This window comes from Leucoraja erinacea, unplaced genomic scaffold (genome assembly GCF_028641065.1).
Source record: "Leucoraja erinacea ecotype New England unplaced genomic scaffold, Leri_hhj_1 Leri_54S, whole genome shotgun sequence".
Taxonomy (NCBI): domain Eukaryota; kingdom Metazoa; phylum Chordata; class Chondrichthyes; order Rajiformes; family Rajidae; genus Leucoraja; species Leucoraja erinaceus.
The window spans coordinates 544,183-567,979 of record NW_026576454.1 but is presented as its reverse complement, the minus strand read 5'-3'; the positions used below and the strand labels follow the sequence as shown (position 1 = coordinate 567,979).

Sequence of the window (23,797 nt, the reverse complement as noted above, 5' to 3'; positions counted from 1 at the left end):
CAAGTACATGGCAGACCAATTGAATAACTATTGAAGGGTTTCAGCCCGAAACGTTGCCTATTTCCTTCGCTCCATAGATGCTGCTGCACCCGCTGAGTTTCTCCAGCTTTTTTGTGTAACCTTCAATTGAATAACTACTTTGGTTCTGTCTTCACTAAGGAAGACAAATAATCTACCGGAAATAGCAGGGGACCAGGGATCAAATGAGATGGAGGAACTGAGTGAAATCCCGGTTAGCCGGGAAATGGTGTTGGGTAAATTGAATAGATTAAAGGCCGATAAATCCCCAGGGCCAGATAGGCTGCATCCCAGGGTACTTAAGGAAGTAACCCCAGAAATAGTGGATGCATTAGTGATAATTTTTCAAAACTCCTTAGATTCTGGAGTAGTTCCTGAAGATTGGAGGGTAGCTAATGTAACCCCACTTTTTAAAAAGGGAGAGAGAGAGAAAACGGGGAATTACAGACCAGTTAGTCTAACATCGGTAGTGGGGAAACTGCTAGAGACAGTTATTAAAGATGGGATAGCAGCACATTTGGAAAGTGGTGAAATCATTGGACAACGTCAGCATGGATTTATGAAAGGTAAATCATGTCTGACGAATCTTACAGAATTTTTCGAGGATGTAACTAGTAGAGTGGATAGGGGAGAACCAGTGGATGCACTTGCACCTATTTTCTATGTTTCTATTCTTTCATAGAAAATAGGTGCAGTAGGCCATTCGAGCCTGCACTGCCATTCAATATGATCATGGCTGATCATCCAACTCGGTATCCTGTCTTCTCTCCATACCCCCTGATCCCTTTAGCGACAAGGGCCACATCCAACTCCCTCTTAAATATAGCCAATGAACTGGCCTCAACTACCTTCTGTGGCAGAGAATTCCACAGATTTACCACTCTCTGTGTAAAAAATGATTTTCTCATCTCGGTCCTAAACGACTTTCCCCTTATCCTTAAACTGTGACCCCTTGTTCTGGACTTTCCCAACATCGGGAACAATCTTCCTGCATCTAGCCTGTCCAACCCCTTAAGAATTTTGTAAGTTTCTATAAGATCCCCCCCTCAATCTTCTAAATTCTAGCGAGTACAAGCAGAGTCTATCCAATCTTCATCATATGTCAGCCCCGCCATCCCGGGAATTAACCTACTCCAATGTAGTGATAACTATACAGCATGTAATGAGGCCATTCAGCCCACTTTAACCGTGGGATAGTCCAATTTGCGTGTATTTGGATGTACCTCTAAACACGTCCTATCCAAATATATCTGTCTAAATTATGGGAAACATCGAAACATAGAAAAAAGGTGCAGGAGTAGGCCTGCACCGCCATTCAATATGATCATGGCTGATCAAAGATTTCCATGGAGCTGGCTATAACCAAGTTTCAAAGTGCCGGAGTAACTTTGGCCACAGCATGCTTGTCCTGCTGAGTTACTACAACATTATGTTTCCTTTTCTTTTTTTTTTTTAATCGCAGCACCTGCAGTTCCTTGTGTCTACAACCAAGTGTCATGTTGATTGGTGCTGCAGGATAACACAGAAGACTAACCTTCTTTCCAGAGAACCTGCCGATGGGAGGGTGAACCTCCACAGCTTGTCGCATTGAGCAAACCATCAGCTCAATCAGAGCACTTTCCTCTTGATCAGTGAGACCTGGAAAACGAGCGAAAGGTCACGTCAACTCATTGCAGCTACCTCAGCCTTGCATCCAATTGAGGGCCGCTGAATGTTCGTAGGTCATAGAGTGATACAGTGTGGAAACAGGCTCTTTGGACCAACTTACCCACACCGGCAAACATGTCCCAGCTACACCAGTCCCACCTGCCCACATTTGGTCTATATCCCTCCAAACATGTCAGATCCATGCACCTGTCTACCTGTTTCTTAAACATTGGGATAGTCCCCTGCCTCAACTACCTCCTCCAGCAGCTCGTTCCATACACCCACCACCCTTTGTGTGAAAAAGTTACCCCTCAGATCCCTATTAAATCATTTCCTCTTCAGCCTAAACCTATGCCCTCATAGGCACAGCATTAGGTCCTTTGGCCCATCGAGTCTATCCCAACCATTCAATCTATCATTCCCTCTCAATCCCATTCTCCTGCCTTCTCCTCATAACCCCTGTCACCCATAGACATAGAAAATAGGTGCAGGAGTAGGCCATTCGGCCCTTCAAGCCTGCACCACCATTCAAAATGATCATGGCTGATCATCCAACTCAGTATCCTGTACCTGCCTTCTCTCCATACCCCCTGATCCATTTAGCCACAAGGGCTACATCTAACTCCCTCTTAAATATAGCCAATGAACTGGCCTCAACAATCATCTGAGGCAGAGAGTTCCACAGATTCACCACTCTCTGTGTAAAAAAAGATTTTCTCATCTCGGTCCTAAAAGACTTCCCTCTTATCCTTAAACTGTGACCCCTTGTTCTGGACTTCCCCAACATCAGGAATGATCTTCCTGCATCTAGCCTGTCCAACCCCTTAAGAATTTAGTAAGTTTCTATAAGATCCCCCCTCAATCTTCTAAATTCTAGCGAGTACAAGCCGAGTCTATCCAGTCTTTCTTCATATGAAAGTCCTGCCATCCCAGGAATCAGTCTGGTGAACCTTCTCTGTACTCCCTCTATGGCAAGAATGTCTTTCCTCAGATTAGGAGACCAAAACTGTACGAAATACTCCAGGTGTGGTCTCACCAAGACCCTGTACAACTACAACCCATACTAATCAAGAACCTGTCAATCTCGGCTGTAAAAATTATCTATTGACTTAGCATCCACAGCTTTCCACAGATTCACCTCCCTCTGACTGAAGAAGCCATTCCATCTTTCTGTCCCCTCAACCCCATCCTCCTCCACAGGAAAGATGCAATTTTACTAACAGTTATCGCAGGAAGAGGGACTTTATACGTGTGGGTGGAGTGGTGAAATGCAGCTTTCTTGGAATAGTTATAAAGGAATCAGAAAGGGATTTAACACTTTAGGATGGTGCAGTGGCCCAGCTGGTAGAGCTCTGAAGTAAGATCTGGAATTGCCATACAGGTTCAATTAGCATTTTAGTACTCCGCAAAGTAACCATTCCTAAGAACAATCTCCCAATTTCAGTTCAAATCTTTAGTCTCCACAGCAACCCAGAAATGCACACCTTCCACTTTCATTCATTCCTCTGGGTTCACATTTCATAACTTTTCTATCCTTAATTCACACCTTCAGTCCTTTAATCTCTGGCCGTTGTCTTATCTTCTGTCTATCTAAATCACCCCCACCACCCCTCACCTGTATCTACTCATTACCTGGATAGAAGGAATGGGTGACGTTTCGGGTAGAGACCCTTCTTCAGACGTTGGCAGGGGAGAGGGAGACAGAGATAAGGAAGTGTAAGGTGTGAGAATGAAACCTCAAAGGAGCTGCGGATCAAGGACCATGAATATTCACCGACCAGTCTGACTGTCCCCTTGTTTAATTTTTTTTCTGTATGCTTCGTTATCACCTTCTACTAGCTAACAAAGATCTATGCTATATTTTCCTTGAACCTCACCCCTTTTGATGTCTCGTTCTCGCACCTTGCACTTCCTTATCTCTGTGCCTCCCTCCTCCGACTCTCAGTCTGAAGAAGGGTCTCGACCCGAAACGTCACCCATTCCTTCTCTCCAGATATGCTGCCTGTTCCGCTGAGTTACTCCAGCAATTTTGTCAATCTTCGCTGTAAACCAGCATCTGTAGTTCCTTCTTCCAGTCTACCCACTACCTGCCGGGCTTTGTCCTGCCCCTCCTCTTCCAGCTTTCTTCTCTCTCCTCCCCCCCACACCACAATCTCGACCCGAAACGTCACCCATTCCTTCTCTCCAGAGATGCTGTCTGACCCGCTAAGTTACTCCAGCAGTTTGTATCTATCTTTGGTATAAACCAGCATCTGCAGTTCTTTGTTTCTACCGAAATGTCACCTATCCATGTTGTCCAGAGATGTTGCCCGACCCACTGAGTTACTCCAGCGCTTTGTGTCTCTTCTCCTGTCATTCACACTCTAGCTAAGTGCAGCACGGAGCAACCTTGCTGCACCATTGCATTCGCACCGCAACACCCACACGTGCAGCGGCCATAGCTGCGAGCTCACCCTCTTCATCGTCTCCAATCTCTTCCAGCAGCAACTCGGTCATCCCCTCCCAGTCTTTCAGCACGGAGCCAGCGTGGTTCCACAGACTATCCACCAGGTACGCACAGTGCTCGTGGAGCTGAGGAGACAAACACATAAACACTGATCAGTAAAGAGGAAAACAAATCTCCTCACTGAGGAAGAAAGAGTTGAGAATAAATTTGATTTCCCCCACCCCCGAATCGCAAGATCTATTCTGAGGAAACAACAACCTCACCTGAATCAGGAGATTTTGTCTCTGCTTTGGACACTGACTAGAGTCATATAGTGTGGAAACAGGCCCTTTGACCCAACTTGCCCACACCAACCATCATGTCCCATCCACACTAGTCCCACACCTGCCTGCATTTGGCCCATATGGTTTCTCGATTACTCGGGGCAAAAGACTGTGTGTCTACCCGATTTATTCCACCCATATTATACACCTCTATAAAATTATACCTCAGGACTAGAGCCTCAAAAAAAGAGGGACATAGTGGGGGGGGGCAACCTAGAACAGTGTGGAACAAAGAGGGATCAACAGGACGCTAATGAGTACCTTTGTAACTTTGCGGCACCAGATACGTGGTGATTCTTTGCGTACTGTGTATATTGTATGCAAAAAACAAAGAGTTTAACTGTACATCTGACAATAAAGTGTGATTGATTGATTGCACATCCATGTACCCATCTAAAAGCCTCGAAAAACATCACAAACACTCTCTCTGATGCCAGTGGAAAGAGACAAAACATATGAAAGTTGTGATAAATTGGAGAGTAAAGGGCCTGTCCCACTTGGCTGTCTTTCGCGCACCATTTACACAACCTGCTAGCATGTGGGCAGCGTGTGGGTGGAGTGGGGACGGGCGCATGGAGTGGTGTGGAGGAGTGTGGAGAGACGTGGACTTCGTCCTGCACAAAATCTTCGCGCGCCACCGGCCTGTTGCGTAACTGACGGCCAAGGTGGGACAGGCCCAAGACCCTGGCGTGGCGCAACGTTTCACCTCCAACAGCAGCAGAGCAGCAGGCAAACGATCGCTGAGCTCGGCCTGGGGCTCACGGCTGTTGCGGATCCTGATCCGCCCCCACTCCCAGAGCGGGGCCAAGAAGATTGAAGATAGACACAAAATGCAGGAGTAAATCAGCGGGACCGGCAGCGTCTCTGGAGAGATGGAATGGGTGACGTTTCGGGTCAAGACCCTTCTTTCAGACTGAAGAAGAATCTCGACCTGAAACATCATCCATTCCTTCTCACCAGAGATGCTGCCACTCTCGCCGAGTTACTTCTGCATTTTGTGTCTATCTTCAAATGACGTCACGCACTCCAGACGGCTGTGCAGGACCGTCACGCGACTGTCACTACTGGCCTGTTGCGTAAGTGACGACCCAAATGGGACGTGAGTGGCTGTGGCTCAGCTGGCAAGCAGTAAAGACCTGGCGTTTCCCCCCCAAAGCTTCACGACTTTTGTAGCCCAAATCCTTTGACCAAACTTGGAGTAACATAAAGAGCAATCAAATTTTTCACACAGAGAGTGGTGAATCTCTGGTATTCTCTGCCACAGAAGGTAGTTGAGGCCAGTTCATTGGCTATATTTAAGAGGGAGTTAGATGTGGCCCTTGTGGCTAAAGGGATCAGGGGGTATGGAGAGAATGCAGGTACAGGATAATGAGTTGGATGATCAGCCATGATCATATTGAATGGCAGTGCTATTCAATATGTAACACTACTTGAAACATTTCAATCATTAGACGTATATAATGGTAAATACATTCATTGGAATCCCATCAGTGGGTGTTTTCTATTGGTGAACTGAAGATAAGACACACCTCGCTTTCCAAGAAAAAGGCAAGCAGCAGCTTAATGAATTCTCCGTTTGTACTGCGTCTGCCCCGCTCTTTGGCTATAGTCTCCTCAAGAGTTGCATCGTAATGTCTCCGCAGCCTGAAACACACAGTGGGATTTTATTACAGGTCTGAACCGATAGTATGTGCATTCAGAGAGGCTAAAGTTAACACAGCATTAGACACCTCACCAACAAGAGTCTGAAGAAGGGTCTCAACCCACAACATCACCCATTCCTTCTCTCCAGTGGTGCTGCCTGTCCCGCTGAGTTACTTCAGCTTTTGGCGTCTTTCACCAACAAGAGAGTTTGCTAGTGCCAGGAATTCCGTCACAGACCACTGTTGAGAAGGGTGCGATGGACTGGGAGACTGGCACGAGATCCTCGTGCCTCAAATTTAATACACCACAAGACAACTCATCACCAACAGCCAGCTTAGTACCAGGAATTCACAGTCCCAGACGAGAGTGGAGAAGTGTGAGAAAGACCAAGAGACATCAAGATGCACAGTCTCTTTCCCAGAGTAGGGGAATCACGAACAAGAGAACATAGGTGAGGGAGGGGGAAGAGAATTAATAGGTTCCCGAGGGGTAACCTTTTCCACACAGAGGGTGGCGAGTGTATGGAACAAGCTGCCGGAGGAGGTAGATGAGGCAGGTACTATCGCAACGTGCATTGGTAGGAGAGATTTAGGGAGATATGGGCCAAATGCAGGCAGATAGGATTAGTGTAGATGGGGCTTTTGGCTGGTGTGGGCAAGTTGGGCCACAAGGGCCCGTTTCCATGCAGCAAAATTCTATGACTCTTAAGATATCTAGATGCACCGAATCTCTTGCACAGAGAAGGGGAATCAAGAATTGACATGGGTTTAAGGAGATGGGAGAAGAGATTTAATAGAAAACCGAGGGGTAACTTTTTCCACATAGAGGGAGTTTGGTGTATGGAACAAGCTGCCGGAGGAGGTAGTTGAGGCTGGTACCATCGAAAGGTTTTAGACACATTTAGACAGGTACATGGATAGGAGAGGTTTAAAGGGATATGGGCCAAAAGCAGGCAGGTGGGACTGGTGTAGATGAGACATGTTGGTCGGTATGGTCAAGTTGGACTGAATGGCTCCATGATGGGCACAATACATTTCACATGCCCCTCTCCAGCGAGCTGCGCATCAACAGCAGTTGCTCACACTCCCTCTGCCAATTTGTATTTTACATTAACTCAATCATTGTGTTGGAAGTTGTAGCAGGATCAGTGAAACTTCACCTCCTTCAGTTGATCCCACTGCCCTTTACAACACCTACTTCTAATGGGCATGATATAGCTGACTGTGGAGGGCAACAAAGTTACAACCCATCTGTTGCTGCAATGTGAATTTGAAAAGCAGTCACTGAATAGGACAATATCAACCCATCACTTGCCAGGCTCGGCCCCGCACCACCTCCCCTTTCCAGCTCTCTCCCTCCCCAATTCCGTCAGTTTGAAGGGGCGAGTGGGGGAAAGAAAGGGATCCCAACATGAAACATCGTCTGTATTTGCTCTCCACAGTCGCTGCCTGACCCACTGAGTTCTGCAAGCACTTTGCTTGTTGTTTTATAAGACTGATGGCCAAAGATTCTACATCTTATCTTCAGTATTAAGCCCTAGGAAAGTTAGCATACAAGTCCTACTGTCACTGACTATCCCCCGTGGCAGCACAGTAGCACAGCGCGTAGAGTAGCTGCCTCACGGAACCGGAGACCCGTGTTCCATCCCGACCTTGGGTGCTGTCTACGTGGAGTTTGCACGTTTTCCCTGTGATTGTGTGGGTTTCCTCTGGGTGCTCTGGACTCCTTCCACAGCCCAGACATACGGGTTTGTAGATTAATTAGCCTCTGTTAATTGCTGCTATTATATAGCGAGTGGATGAGAAATTAGGATAACATAGAACTAATGTGAGTGGGCAGTGTAATAGTCGGCATGGATTTTAGTTTAGTTTAGAGATACAGCCTGGAAAAAGGCCCTATGACCCACCAAGTCCACGCCAAAACAACAATCCCTGCTCAGCAACACTATCCTACAACCGTTCTGAACAAGGGTTTCGGCCCGAAACGTTGCCTATCTCCTTCACTCCATAGATGCTGCTGCACCCGCTGAGTTTCTCCAGCATTTTTGTGTGCCTATCATATAACAATTACAGCACGGAAACAGGCCATCTCGACCCTTCTAGTCCGTGCCGAACACGTATTCTCCCCTAGTCCCATACACCTGCGCTCAGACCATAACCCTCCATACCTTTCCCGTCCATATAACTATCCAATTTATTTTTAAATGATAAAAACGAACCTGCCTCCACCACCTTCACTGGAAGCTCATTCCACACAGCCACCACTCTCCGAGTAAAGAAGTTCCCCCTCATGTTACCCCTAAACTTCTGTCCCTTAATTCTCAAGTCATGTCCCCTTGTTTGAATCTTCCTTACTCTCAGTGGGAAAAGCTTATCCACGTCAACTCTGTCTATCCCTCTCATCATTTTAAAGACCTCTATCAAGTCCCCCCTTAACCTTCTGCGCTCCAAAGAATAAAGCCCTAACTTGTTCAACCTTTCTCTGTAACTTAGTTGCTGAAACCCAGGCAACATTCTAGTAAATCTCCTCTGTATTCTCTATTTTGTTGACATCCTTCCTATAATTCCTATCCTACACACACTTGGGACAATTTACAATTTTTCTGCAGCCAGTAAGGGAGGAAACCGGAGCACCCAGAGAAAACCCACGCAGATCCATGTGATCCATGTGAATGTGCAAACTACCTACAGACAGCACCTGTAGTCAGGATGGAACCCGGGTCTCTGTCGCTTTAAGGTAGCAACTCTATATTCACTCTCCAAGGATACTCCATAAGGTACACACTCTATACTCATGACTGCGTAGCCGGTCATAGTGCGAACTCCATCATCAAGTTCGCTGACGACACCACTGTTGTGGGACGTATCACTGATGGGGATGAGTCAGAGTATAGAAGAGAGATCGAGCAACTGTCCATATGGTGCCAGCGCAATAACCTGGCCCTCAACACCAGCAAAACCAAGGAACTGATTGTTGACTTTGGAAGGAGTAGGAGGGGGACCCACAGAACCGTTTATATCAACGGGTCGATGGTTGAAAGGGTCAAGAGCTTCAAATTCCTGGGCGTGCACATCTCTGAAGATCTTCCCTGGTCCAAGAACACTAACGCAATTATCAAGAAAGCTCATCAGCGCCTCTACTTCCTGAGAAGATTACAGAGTCGGTTTGTCAAGGAGGAGTCTCTCTAACTTCTACAGGTGCACAGTAAAGAGCATGCTGACCGGTTGCATCGTGGCTTGGTTCAGCAACTTGAGCGATCTGGAGGGGAAAAGACTACAAAAAGTAGTAAACACTGCCCAGTCCATTGTCAGCTCTGACCTTCCTTCCATCAAGGGGATTTATCGCAGTCGCTGCCTCAAAAAGGCTGGCAGTTTCATCAAAGACCCACACCGTCCTGGCCACACACTCATCTCCATGCTACCTTCAGGTAGAAGGTACAGGAGCCTGAAGACTGCAACGTCCAGGTTCAGGAATAGCTACTTCCCCACAGCTATTCAACCTGGCTCGGACAAAACTCTGATTATTAATAACCCATTATCTGTTATTTGCACTTCATCAGTTTATTTATTCATGTGTGTATATATTTATATCATGGTATATGGACACACTGATCTGTTTTGTAGTAAATACCTACTATGTTCTGTATGCTGAAGCAAAGCAATAATTACATTGTCCTATCAGGGACACATGACAATAAATTCACGAACAACTCTACTGCTGTGCCACTGTGCTACCTTGGTGGGCCGATGAGCCCGTTTCCAATGCTGTATTTTTCAATCACGTATTAGTAAAACCAGTACGTTAATGCAGAGCTGTAGTTCAACTTACTTAATGTACACGAAATATCCAGCGGCTGCTGCAGTGGGGCGGTGAGAGGCGTACACCAGCGGGTACACACACTCACATTCCTCATTGCCCAATACATCCTCAGTATTTCTGGAGACAAAGGAGGACTTGCAGTTAAATAACACCACAAGCCAGTTCAAAGCAGCTCAAAGCACCCTTCACCGCACTCAATCAAGTACAATTATGTTGGCCTTTTCTCACCTCCACTCTTCCCCCAGCCGCTTTCAGTCTGAAGCAGTCGTGACCTGAAACGTCACCTATCCATTTTCTCCAGAGATGGTGGCTGACCCGCTGAGTAAAGCAACCTGTCCCACTTAGGAAACCTGAACGGAAACCTCTGGAGACTTTGCGCCCCACCCAAGGTTTCCGTGCGGTTCCCGGAGTTTGCAGGTGGTTGCAGGTAGTGGAAGCAGGTAGGGAGACTGACAAAAACCTCCGGGAACCGCAAAGAAACCTTGGGTGGGGCACAAAGTCTCCAGAGGTTTCCGTTCAGGTTTCCTAAGTGGGACAGGGGCATAACTCCAGCACTGTGTGTCTATCCAAGGTTTATGGGCCAAATGCAGGCAAATGGGATTGGCGTAGATGGGGCACATAGGTCAGCATGGACGAGTTGGGCTGAAGGGCCTCTTTCAGTGCTGTATGACAATGACTTATCTCCTCAAAGCCAGTTATGGATCAATAATAAATCCCGGCCAGGCTAACAACTTTTAAACAAAAAGTTGAAAATACTTACTGGAGAATGAGAGTCAATAGGCTGACTGCTTCCACGGCAACATCATAATCCATGTCCAGGACCATGGACACCATCCTGTCCTGCATCAAAATCAAAAGGCAAAGAGCTGAATCCTACACCAAACTATCAGTAACCAAAAGCTGGAGTAACTCAGCAGGTCAGGCAGCATCTCTGGAGAAAAGGAACAGGTGGCGTTTCGGGTCGTGACCCTAAATTCAGACCGAGAGTTAGGGCAGGCACAGGGGAACGAGAGATTATAACCAGTGATGTAGAGAGATATAGAACAAGTGAATTAAAGATATGCAAAAAAGTAGCGACAAACAAGGAAAGGTGGAGCCCACAATGGTCTACTGTTGGCTTGGGCTAGGTGATAACGAGCTGTACAGACAACAAAATTCAACAGGACGACATTGAAAATAGCACGACAAGTAGGGTGGGGGAGGGACAGAGAGAGAGGAGATGCAAAGGTTATTTGAAGTTGGAAAAGTCACCGTGCATAACGCTGGGTTGGAAGATGCCTAAACAAAATAGCAGGTGCTCTTCCCCCAATTTGCATCTAGGCTCACTCTGACGGTGGAGGAGGCCCAGAATAGAAACGTCAGTGGGGGGAATGGCAACAAGGTGCGAGTCCAAGTTGGGACTGGTGAAAGAGTTAGTTATTAATTGATTGTTGTCATATTTAAGCTTTCCTGTTGTAAAAGGCCAATTGTAATGCATGATGGGATTTGGACAACTCCCATCATGACAAGGGTTTTTTTTAAACTTAAGTTGAATAGTTCACAGCTCTCTTACAAGTTTTTTTAATGCAAGTTGAAGAGGTTAATCAGATAAGAAGAAGCCCAGAGGATGCCATTTGGGATGACTGGCTTTTGGCAAAGAGTGAAAAACAACTCCATATTTGGAGGTGGATGATGGTTTTTGCACATTACATCATGCAATTGGTTTTATGTCTGTATGTATATAAACTCGGGTTTTCTGGTATTTCTTTGTGTGTGCTGCTGGAGATTCAGACATAAAACAGTACCTCTGGGTCTCGAGGTGCACACCCATCAAATGTTAAATTTAAGCTTTGTATGGTCTTAAGAATTTGTACTTTGTCTGTCTTTTTAAGTTAAGTTTTACACTGAGGCCCCTGTTGTTGTCAAAGACGAGTGTCTTATCAGATATCCACAGACGATCCAAGTCAGCAGATATTTTTAAAGCAGAGATAGACAAATTCTTGATTAGAATGGGTGTCAAGGGTTATAGAGAGAAGGCAGAAAAATCAAATTAGGAGGCAGAGATCAGCCACGATTGAATGGTGGAGTAGACTCGATAGGCTTAATGGTCCAATACTACTCCTATAACTTGTAAACTCTTGTTCCAAAATGTCAGACACAATCCCAAAGTTACTTAATTAGCTCCAGACAGATCTCGAGTTCTGGGAAAAGTAGAAGAGGCTTTGTACCTTGAAGCGGTTGGTGAAGAGTTCCAGCTTCTGGCTGATTTCCTTGCTTTCGTACAGATGTCGGAGGGACTTTAAACATTTCAGTCTCACCTCTCGTTGCTGAAAGAATTAAATAGGCAGGACAATGGATTTAGGAAGGTGCATGCGACATCGATGGCAAACCAGAGAGAGGTATCAGTCAACCCTACAAAGAGACCTCTTGTATTCAATGCTCTCAGCCAAATGATTGATATTGATTTGTGAACTGTTGGGCCCCAAAGTATCAAGCTCTGCGGTGCTCCACTAATCAGTCTGCCAATCAGAGAAAGACTAATTCCTGTAAAGCAGCAACTTGACCTCCAGACTTTTTGACTCAATGCCCCGACCAACCGATGAAGACATACCATTCATGTTCTTTACCACTCTTGTCTATCTGTGTTGCCAATCAGGGAACTGTGGACTTGGATGCCAAGTCCCCCCAGTACATCAGTATTGTCAAGGGTCTTGCTATTAACTGTATACTTTCCCCTTACATTCAACCTCCAAAATGCAACACATCGTACTTGCTTGGATGAAATTCCACCTGCCATTTCTTTGGCTGATCCAAGGGTTACTTGAAGTTAGATGAGTCAATAGTCATACCGCTGGGGTGTAAGCTGCCAAAGTGAAAAATGAGGTGCTGTTTCTCCAATTTGTCAGTGGAGGAGGCCCAGGATAGAAAGGTCAGCGTGGGAACTTAGGGGGAGATTAGCTTTGACTGCGAAAGGAAATCCAAACCATCCACACATCCTACTCTCTGCACCACTGTGCCACCCTCATTCATCTCTATATGTTAATACTTCACCAGCACCTTGTCGTGAAGCATCCAGCCGACATACTTCAGATAGCTGTCATTAAGAAATGAGTCACTGTAACGCTTCATCCACACGCCAATTTCCTCCATACAGACCGCCCGTATCTCCGCAATCAAATCCCTGCCAAATGAGTGGAAAAGGTGAGACGATACATGGCTAGGTGGCACAACACTCCTCACCAACACCTAGATAAGCTTATTTAACGGACAATCACAGGCACACGCTCGGTACAAACGCCCCATTGGGAAGACAACGAGGGCGTGAGAGGAAGGCAAGGATTTAAGTAGCTGCAACTTACCGATACCTGTGGACGAACACTCCCTTAAAGATTGCATTCATCATGTTCTCAACCTCTTCCTGATTCTGCAGCATCTGCAAAATAAGACAAGATAGCCATTGAACTCTGGAATAAGCCAGGCACAGCACCAAACCATAAACGCAAGGGTTGGTCTAAGACTATGGACCAGTTAATTAGCCTGTCAGACAGTCCATCGAACTCTGGAAATTGGTAAATGTGACATTGACTCAGACTGCTGCACAGCTAGAACCTCTGGGTGAATGGGGGGGTGCAACACAGGCAAACACATTTTAAAGCAGAGAGAAAAGACAGACAACTCATTGCTTGGCAGCTTGCCTCGTTTCTGCCGCATATGTAGACACACACCCGTGCAGGCAGAGTGCAGTTTCTCATTGCTTGGCTGCAAACCACCATGCATTCCTGCCACACATACATAGACACACACACACACACACAAAGACAGCAGCAGCCACATTCCTTGGATGGTGACCTCCTTGCACGCAGACACATACACTCACGTCCACACACGCAAGCGGACTGCTGCTTCTCATTGCTTGGCTGCTCACCTTGCGTTCCTGTACACATGCAAACACACGCACGTGCACACACACCTGCCATCTCATTCCTTGACTGCGCACCTGCTTGTATTTGTGCCACAGAGACACACACACGCACATCTGTTGCACAACACTACATTTCGTTGTCTCTGTACTGAACACTGCACAATGACAATAAAGTTGAATCTGTGCAGGCAGATTGCCACTTCTCGTTACTTGGCAGTTCGCCTCATTTGGTTTGTCATACATGCAACCATACACACACTCGCATGCACACATATACGTGCAGTCAGACTGCTGCCTCTCAATGCTTGGTTGCTTGTTTCTGCCACATGTAACGCATCTCTGTGACACGCAAGCACACCCGTGCACACACCCATGCAGGCAGACTGCCTCTCGTGGCTTGGCTGCACACCCCGTTTCTGCCACACATACACACGTGCATGCACAACCCCGCACAGACTGCTATCTCGCATTGTTTGGCAGTTCACCCGAGTTCCCGCCATACATGCGATCACACGCGCATGCGCACAACACACACCTGTGCATGCGCACAACACACACCTGTGCATGCGCACAACACACACCTGCCACACATGCAGATATACATGCGCGCGCACACACTCATGCAGGCAGACTATCGCCTTTCATAGAAACATAGAAATTAGGTGCAGGAGTAGGCCATTCGGCCCTTTGAGCCTGCACCGCCATTCAATATGATCATGGCTGATCATCCAACTCAGTATCCCGTACCTGCTTTCTCTCCATACCCCCTGATCCCCTTAGCCACAAGGGCCACATCTAACTCCCTCTTAAATATAGCCAATGAACTGGCCTCAACTACCCTCTGTGGCAGAGAGTTCCAGAGATTCACCACTCTCTGCGTGAAAAAAGTTCTTCTCATCTCGGTTTTAAAGGATTTCCCCTTTATCCTTAAGCTGTGACCCCTTGTCCTGGACTTCCCTAACATCGGGAACAATCTTCCTGCATCTAGCCTGTCCCACCCCTTAAGAATTTTGTAAGTTTCTATAAGAAACTTTCATTGCTTGATTTCTCACCTCCTTGCTTTTCTGCAGCAACATCTCCAGCCGGTCGTTGGCCCTCTTGCCCGCTGATTTGTTCCGCTCGGTGTCGTACTGGCGTTTGTTGTTTTCCTGGTGGACGTTCAGATTCAAGGCCACGTCCACCAGAGCCGTCATCAGTTTCATCGCTGCAAACACCAGAAGCTGAGTATAGCAGGTGCATAACAGGAAGCCAACCGATGCTCCCGGTCATTTCCATTCCCCCACTCCCCTTGAAACCCAGGTGCCAAAGCACCCACACAACTAGAAACACCAGGCACCAGGCCCCTTACAGGAAACAACTCCAGAGCGTTTAACATTTGGAGCTTTGAGTCACGTTATTTGGAGTATTGCGTGCATCTCCAGTCGCCCAATTGCAAGGAGGATGTATGGCTTTAGAAAGGGGGCAGAGGTGGTTGACTGAAATGATCGGTGCAAGAAACTGCAGATGCTGCTTTAGAAAAAAAGACCAACCAAATCACAGGAGTAACTCGCGGGTCAGGCAGCAACTCAGCAGAACATGTTCCAGAGACATTTCCTGGCCCGCCAAGTTACTCCCAACACTTTGTGCCGTTTCTTTGAAACCGGAATAATGCTTGGATTACCCATAAGAAGGCGTGACACAGATTTGGGTAGTTTTCTCCAAAGCACTGGAGGCTGTAGGGGGACTTAATAGACATATTTAAAAAATCAAGAGACTTAGATAGAGTAGACAGTCAGAACCATTTCCCCAGAGTACAAATATTAAATGATGGATAAGGGGGGTAGGGTGTCGAATGGGATAGTGGAGGATGGAGTTATACGGAAAGGGTTTCTTAAATATGTGAGCGTAGAGACAGAGGGGTGTAAAATGAGGGTAGAAGCAATAGGTAGCAAGGTGAAAAGTAAAAGTGGCAGGCCGGCAAATCCAGGGCAAAAATCAAAAAGGGCCACTTTTCAGCATAATAGTATAAGGGGTAAGAGTGTTGTAAAAACAAGCCTGAAGGCTTTGTGTCTCAATGCAAGGAGCATTCGTAATAAGGTGGATGAGTTGAATGTGCAGATAGCTATTAATGACTATGATATAGTTGGGATCACGGAGACATGGCTCCAGGGTGACCAAGGCTGGGAGCTGAACATCCAGGGATATTCAATATTCAGGAGGGATAGACAGAAAGGGAAAGGAGGTGGGGTAGCGTTGCTGGTTAGAGAGCAGATTAGCACAATAGAAAGGAAGGACATTAGCTTTGAGGATGTGGAATCGATATGGGTAGAGCTGCGAAACACTAAGGGGCAGAAAACGCTAGTGGGAGTTGTGCACAGGCCACCTAACAGTAGTAGTGGAGTTGGGGATGGCATCAAACAGGAAATTAGAAATGCGTGCAACAAAGGTAAAACAGTTATAATGGGCGACTTTAATCTACATATAGATTGGGTGAATCAAATTGGCAAGGGTGCTGAGGAAGAGGATTTCTAAACCAACATGTAGAGGAACCAACGAGAGAGCAAGCTATTCTAGACTGGGTATTGAGTAATGAGGAAGGGTTAGTTAGCAGTCTTGATGTGCGTGGCCCCTTGGGCAAGAGTGACCATAATATGGTTGAGTTCTTCATTAGGATGGAGAGTGACATCGTTAATTCAGAAACAAGGGTCCTGAACTTAAAGAAAGGTAACATTGAGGGTATGAGACGCGAATTGGCCAAGATAGACTGGCAATTGATTCTTAATGGGTTGACGGTGGATATGCAATGGAAGGCATTTAAAGACTGCATGGATGAACTACAACAGTTGTTCATCCCAGTTTGGCAGAAAAATAAATAAGGGAAGGTAGTGCATCTGTGGATAACAAGGGAAATCAGGGATAGTATCAAAACAAAAGATGAAGCGTACAAATTAGCCAGAAAAAGCAGCCTACCAGAGGACTGGGACAAATTCAGAGACCAGCAGAGGAGGACAAAGGGCTTAATTAGGAAAGGGAAAATAGATTATGAAAGAAAACTGGCAGGGCACATAAAAACTGACTGCAAAAGCTTTTATAGATATGTGAAGAGAAAAAGATTAGTTAAAACAAATGTAGGTCCCTTGCAGTCAGAAACGGGTGAATTGATCATGGGGAACAAGGACATGGCAGACCAATTGAATAACTACTTTGGTTCTGTCTTCACTAAGGAAGACATAAAAAATCTGCCGGAAATAGCAGGGGGCCGGGGGTCAAATGAGATGGAGGAACTGAGTGAAATCCAGGTTAGCCAGGAAGTGGTGTTAGGTAAATTGAATGGATTAAAGGCCAATAAATCCCCAGGGCCAGATAGGCTGCATCCCAGAGTACTTAAGGAAGTAGCCCCAGAAATAGTGGATGCATTAGTGAGAATTTTTCAAAACTCTTTAGATTCTGGAGTAGTTCCTGAGGATTGGAGGGTAGCTAATGTAACACCACTTTTTAAAAAGGGAGGGAGAGAGAAAACGGGGAATTACAGGCCAGTTAGTCTAACGTCGGTAGTGTGGAAACTGCTAGAATCAGTTATTAAAGATGGGATAGCAGCACATTTGGAAAGTGGTGAAATCATTGGACAAAGTCAGCATGGATTTATGAAGGGTAAATCATGTCTGACGAATCTTATAGAATTTTTCGAGGATCTAACTAGTAGAGTGGATAAGGGAGAACCAGTGGATGTGTTATATCTGGACTTTCAGAAGGCTTTCGACAAGGTCCCACATAAGAGATTAGTATACAAACTTAAAGCACACTGTATTGGGGTTCAGTATTGATGTGGATAGAGAACTGGCTGGCAGACAGGAAGCAAAGAGTAGGAGTAAACGGGTCCTTTTCACAATGGCAGGCAGTGACTAGTGAGGTACCACAAGGCTCAGTACTGGGACCCCAGCTATTTACAATATATTTTAATGATTTGGACGAGGGAATTGAACGCAACATCTCCAAGTTTGCGGATGACACGAAGCTGGGGGGCAGTGTTAGGCGTAAGGAGGATGCTAGGAGGCTGCAAGGTGACTTGGACAGGCTGAGTGAGTGGGCAAATGCATGGCAGGTGCAGTATAATGTGGATAAATGTGAGGTTATCCACTTTGGTGGCAAAAACAGGAAAGTAGATTATTATCTGAATGGCGGCCGATTAGGAAAGGGGGAGATGCAACGAGACCTGGGTGTCATGGTACACCAGTCATTAAAAGTAGGCATGCAGGTGCAGCAGGTAGTGAAGAAGGCGAATTGTATGTTAGCATTCATAGCAAAAGGATTTGAGTATAGGAGCAGGGAGGTTCTACTGCAGTTGTACAGGCTCTTGGTGAGACTACACCTGGAGTATTGCGTACAGTTTTGGTCTCCTAATCTGAGGAAAGACATTCTTGCCACAGAGGGAGTACAGAGAAGGTTCACCAGACTGATTCCTGGGATGTCAGGACTTTCATATGAAGAAAGACTGGATAGACTCGGTTTGTACTCGCTAGAATTTAGAAGATTGAGGAGGGATCTTATAGAAACTTACAAAATTCTTAAGGGGTTGGACAGGCTAGATGCAGGAAGATTGTTCCCGATGTTGGAAAAGTCCAGAACAAGGGGTCACAGTTTAAGGATGAGGGGGAAATCTTTTAGGACCGAGATGAGGAAAACCTTTTTCACACAGAGAGTGGTGAATCTGTGGAATTCTGCCACAGAAGGTAGTTGAGGCCAGTTCATTGGCTATATTTAAGAGGGAGTTAGATGTGGCCCTTGTGGCTAAAGGGATTAGGGGGTATGGAGAGAAGGCAGGTACAGGTACATGGATGATCAGCCATGATCATATTGAATGGCGGTGCAGGCTCGAAGGGCCGAATGGCCTACTCCTGCACCTATTTTCTATGTTTCTATGTTTCTATGATGGGATGGATTTAAGGCGACAGGGGCAATTGTGGCGCCACTTATTGGGCGAACCCTCGGCCCTAGGATTGGCAAGGTCACGTGACTAGGTTTGGCGGGAAGTCGAGTCAAGTCAGTTTATTTGTCACATACACATACGAGATGTAAAGTGAAATGAAAGTGGCAATGCTCGCGGACTTTTGTGCCAAAAGACAAACCACCAAGTAGTCGTCACGTGGCTTAGGAGTGTGCCCTCCCCAGTCACGTGTGAGCCGTTCTTTGTTTAACTCAATAAAGATCACTTTGTTTCACAATCACATGTCTCGCTAAACAATGTGCAAATTAGTTGTTTTTTGTTTAAAACAGAGGGTGGTGTGCGCCTGGAAAGTGCTGTCAGGGGTGGTGGTAGTGGAGGCAGGCACAATAGTGGTGTTTTGGATAGGCACATGGATATGCGGGGAATATAGATGTCTGAACAACAGTCGCAACCGGAAACATCACCCATTCTTTCTATCCAGGGATACTGCCTATCTGGCTGATTTACTCCAGCATTTTGTCCATCTTCAGTGTAAACCAGTATCTGCAGTTCCTTCCTACACTTGGTTAATGTGCAGGCAGATAAAAGATGGTCTTGGCATAATGTTCATAGAAAATTAGAAAATAGGTGCAGGAGTACCCCAATACCCCCTTCAAAGCAAAATCAGTACCCCATTCCTGCGTTCTCCCCAGTTTCCTTGATTCAGTTAGCCTGAAGAGCTATATCTATCTCTGTCTTGAATACATACATCTGTTCGGCACAGATACAGTGGGCTGAAGGGCCTGTTCCTGTACTGATCTACGTAGTATAGCTGGTGTGTGTGATACTTACCGGCCAGCGTGCTGGTGTGCCTGAAGGCGCGGACCTGGGAATCAGACAACCCAGTCAAGAGGGAAATCAAGGTGTCCATCATGTACTCGTCGTAAATGACGTTGTACTGGCACTGGCGCACCAGCACGGCGATGAACTCACAGAAATTCTGCCGAAACTTCTTCCACATGGGACCGGCCATCGACAGAGGGTAATCACCACTCTCCTGCAACAGCAGTGTAATCATGTTATATCCCCTACAATAACTATACAAATATCCCCAAACAACTATACAAATATCCCCGACAACAACTATATAAATATCCCCTACAATAACTATACAAATATCCCCAATAACCATACAAATATCCCCAATAACTATACAAATATCCCTACAATAACTATACAAATATCCCCGACAAAAACTATACAAATATCCCCGACAAAAACTATACAAATATCCCCGACAAAAACTATACAAATATCCCCAACAACAACTATACAAATATCCCCAACAACAACTATACAAATATCCCCAACAACAACTATACAAGTTGTGGTGGAGGCACATATGATCGTGGCGCTCAAGAGGTTGTTGGAGAGGCACATGGAGAGATAAGTTTTTTTGGCATTCCATCACAGCGATGTGATGGATGTTTATGTAAATTATGTTGTGTCTTGGGTCTATTTGTTTGTAATGTATGGCTTCAGAAACTGCATTTCGTTTGGACCTCAAGGGGTCCAAATGACAATTAAATTGAATCTTGAATCTTGATCTTGAATCTTGACATGTACATGCAAAGAATGTCCAAGCAGAGATCAGTTTAACTTGGCCTCACACTCGGTACAGATATTGTGGGCCGAAGGGACTGTCCCTGTCCTGTACTCATGCTCATAGGTTGTAGGAGAAGAATTAGGACATTCAGTCCATCAAGTCTACTTCGCCATTTAATCATGGCTGTCATTCCCCCTCAACCCCATATTCCCAAACACCCGTAAAGGGTCTGTCCCACTTAGGCGATTTTTTAGGTGACTGCTGGCGACTCAGCTTGTCGTAGCTCGTCTTCTCCTGACGTAGGTGCTGTTGTCGGTTGTCGCCAAGAAGAATAAGGTGACGTGCCTCAATGACTATCGACCTGTGGCACTAACGTCTGTGGTGATGAAGTGCTTTGAGAGGTTGGTTATGGTGCACATCAACTCCTACCTCGACAAGAACCTCGACCCACTACAGTTCGCATACCGCCACAACAGCTCAACGGAGGATGCAATTTCACTGGCTCTCCACTCCGCATTGGACCACTTGGATAATAAAAACACTTGTGTCAGGCTGTTGTTTATAAACTACAGCTTGGCGTTTAACACCATCATCCCTTCCACGCTGGTTACCAAGCTCACAGAACTGGGTCTCTGCATCCCTCTGTATTTGGATCCTCAACTTCTTCATCCACAGACCAGTCTGTTCGAATTGGCGGAAATACTTAATCCTCAGTAACAATTAGTACGGGAGCACGTCAAGGCTGCGTGCTCAGCCCACAGCTCTGCTCACTATACCCATGACTGCGTAGCCGGACATAGTGCAAACTCCATCTAGTTCGCCGACGACAGCACCGTTGTTGGATGAATCACAGATGGGGATGAGTCAGAGTATAGAAGTGAGGTCGACCGACTGACTGACAAATGGTGCCAGCACAACAACCTGGCTCTCAGCAATAAAGGACATTGGCAACACCTCATCCCAGGCGCTGCCTGTATTTATAGATTGTGCAGCCACACAGTCTCTGCCAGTTTGGTATGCAAAATGGTAATGAAGATATTAAATAAATGATCAATCATCGATAACTCTACAAACGGTCTGGCACCTATGAGAGACACAGGCGGCAATGAGGTGCAACGCAAAGTTGCTGCCTCATAGCGCCAGGGACCTGGGCTCGATCCTGGCCACAGGAGCTGTATCTCTGTGTGGAGTTTGCATGATCTCCCTGTGACGATGTGTTTGTGCAGGGTACTCCGGTTTCCTTCCACATCCCGAAGGAGTGCGGATTTGTAGGCGAATTGGCCCTCTGTAAATTGTCCCCCGCCCCCCCCCCCCCAGGGTGTGGGGAGTGGATGAAAAAGTGGGATAATGTAGAACCAGCGTGCAGGGGCAGTGGGCTGAAGGGCCTGTTTCTGTGCTTTATCTCAACAAAAAAAAAACGCACAACTTAATTTGGCCAGTGAGTCCTTCTAGATTGACCCACCCCTTAAAAGTCGATCCACCACTCGAGATGTGGTCGGCCAATACTATAATAATAACTTTATTTATAATAATAACTTTATTTATAAAGCACTTTAAACAACTGCAGTTGCCACAATGTGCTGTACATGAGAACTCATGGACAAGAAGTTATTACAAACCATTAAAAACCGCAAAACAAAGGACTATAAAACAGTAAAAATTAAAAGACATTAAAAGCACTAAAAACAGGAGCAATGTCTCAGCCAGTGTCGAAAGCCAGAGAATAATTTTTTTTTAGGCTTTTTAGGGTGGATTTGAAGATGGACTATACACCACATTCTAAAATACAAACTGCCTTGATTGCACTAGGAACTTTAGGGCATTGTTTTTGGTCTTTGCACTATGTTGTTTGTCTGTGTTTATATATATTGAGCTTATTTTAGTTGTTTATTCACATATCTATCTGATGTGTTGCTGCAAATAAGAAATGTATTGTTCTGTTTTAGAATGTATGACAAAATAAAAATCTCTTGACAACACCTTGGCTAGGATAATTCTATGCAGAATTGCTAATTATTGTGTCAATTATTGTAGGTGGAAATACAAGACTCTCACGACTGACCTCATCAAACTCCTCGGTCATCCTCCGAATTATCTCCGCATTCTGAAGCTTCTGGAACATCTCCGATGCAATGACCCCTGAAGGTGACAGAAAAAAAACCGCACATGATTCCTTCGTCCTCAGTCGCATTTATCATCTCCAAGAACCCATCGGCTGCGTGAATCAAAGACTTGTCTCGGTCATTCCTTCCTCTCCCTCGGCAGAAGATACAGAAGCTTGAAAGCGTGCACCACCAGACCCAGGAACAGCTTCGTCCCTTCTGTTATCAGTAGTCTGAACGGTCTTTCCATAAGCTATGGTACTGACCGATTCATCTCTACCCCTCTGTGGATATTGGACTTTGTCTACAGTCCTTCCATAAGCCTAAGGGGAAGCTGTCTGATTCACCACTACCCCATTGCGGACATTGGACTTTGTCCATGGTCCTTCCGTAAGCTGGGGCACTGTCCGATTCCCTTATATACTTTTGAGGACATTGGTCTTTGTCGCTGGAACTGTTGCGCTACAATGTGATAAAAGGCCGAAACACCCAGTGACGTTGAGGTATACAACTGAAGATGTGTCTGATTGTTAGCAAATTCACCTAGTGGTCATAACCAAGAATGTCAATTGTAGTGAAATCTTAGGGATTGTAACACCCAGTCCTACTAATCAATCTGAGAACTATATTCTGCACTCTGTATCTTCCCCTTTCTTCTACAAATTGTACACAAGTTTAACATGGTGGTATCTGTGCACAATATTATCCAATCTAATTTTATAGCAGGCAAAAATACTTTTCACAATACCTTGTGCACAAGTGAAAACTTTTCACTCATATGCATGACAATAACAAACCTCAACAGATACACGGTGACAAGCCATTGCGCTCTTCAGGTTTGATTCCAGACCAGGCCAAATGCAAGACTGAATTACATGCGCCTTTTTTCTTTCTTAATCATACTAGAAAGGGTCCCTCATGCTTGATGCCATGCGAATGGGAGGATGTGCAGCCTCTTGGCCTCAATGACATGGAAAGATGACTATTTCATCTTGTGGATAGAACAGGTGGCTTTCACATTCACATCAAGCTTGAGCAATGATGCTTAATTACCACAAAAAGGAAGCCATCTTCAGCCTCTGACCCCAAAGTCAGGAGAGTTGGCGTTTTTTTGTTCACTGAGTTTGTAGCAAATCCATGAGCACCAAATCCCCTTCCCATCTTGCTTGCCACTTAGTTCTCGGATGGTGCATAGTCAGTACAAACTCTGTACAGTACCCAAGCACAAATCTGCAAAAGTTCCTGTTGATAAGAAACGGTTAGAAGGCTACACTGCACTTTAGCAGGGTTCCAACATTAGAGATGCAGTGTGGAAAGAGGTCCTTGGGCCCACCTAGTCCGCACCAACCAGCGATCACCCCGTATACAAGCACACACACACAACTCAC

At 45.8% G+C, this 23,797-nt stretch overlaps 1 protein-coding gene across 2 annotated transcripts in view; it reads right to left on the bottom strand.

The window, feature by feature from the left end:
• The window catches only part of LOC129694117 (cohesin subunit SA-2-like), a 102,201-nt gene that overhangs the window by 51,381 nt on the left and 27,023 nt on the right, over positions 1-23,797 (bottom strand). For both annotated transcript variants that reach the window (XM_055630837.1, XM_055630838.1), the window contains exons 9-19: positions 22,370-22,446; positions 19,554-19,758; positions 14,851-15,002; positions 13,236-13,309; positions 12,934-13,057; positions 12,105-12,203; positions 10,658-10,737; positions 9,907-10,014; positions 5,964-6,078; positions 4,119-4,236; positions 1,553-1,656 (exon numbers count right to left, since the gene is read on the bottom strand). In XM_055630837.1, the coding sequence (XP_055486812.1) occupies positions 1,553-1,656; positions 4,119-4,236; positions 5,964-6,078; positions 9,907-10,014; positions 10,658-10,737; positions 12,105-12,203; positions 12,934-13,057; positions 13,236-13,309; positions 14,851-15,002; positions 19,554-19,758; positions 22,370-22,446 (1,256 nt within the window). The remainder of the gene's footprint in view (positions 1-1,552; positions 1,657-4,118; positions 4,237-5,963; positions 6,079-9,906; positions 10,015-10,657; positions 10,738-12,104; positions 12,204-12,933; positions 13,058-13,235; positions 13,310-14,850; positions 15,003-19,553; positions 19,759-22,369; positions 22,447-23,797) is intronic.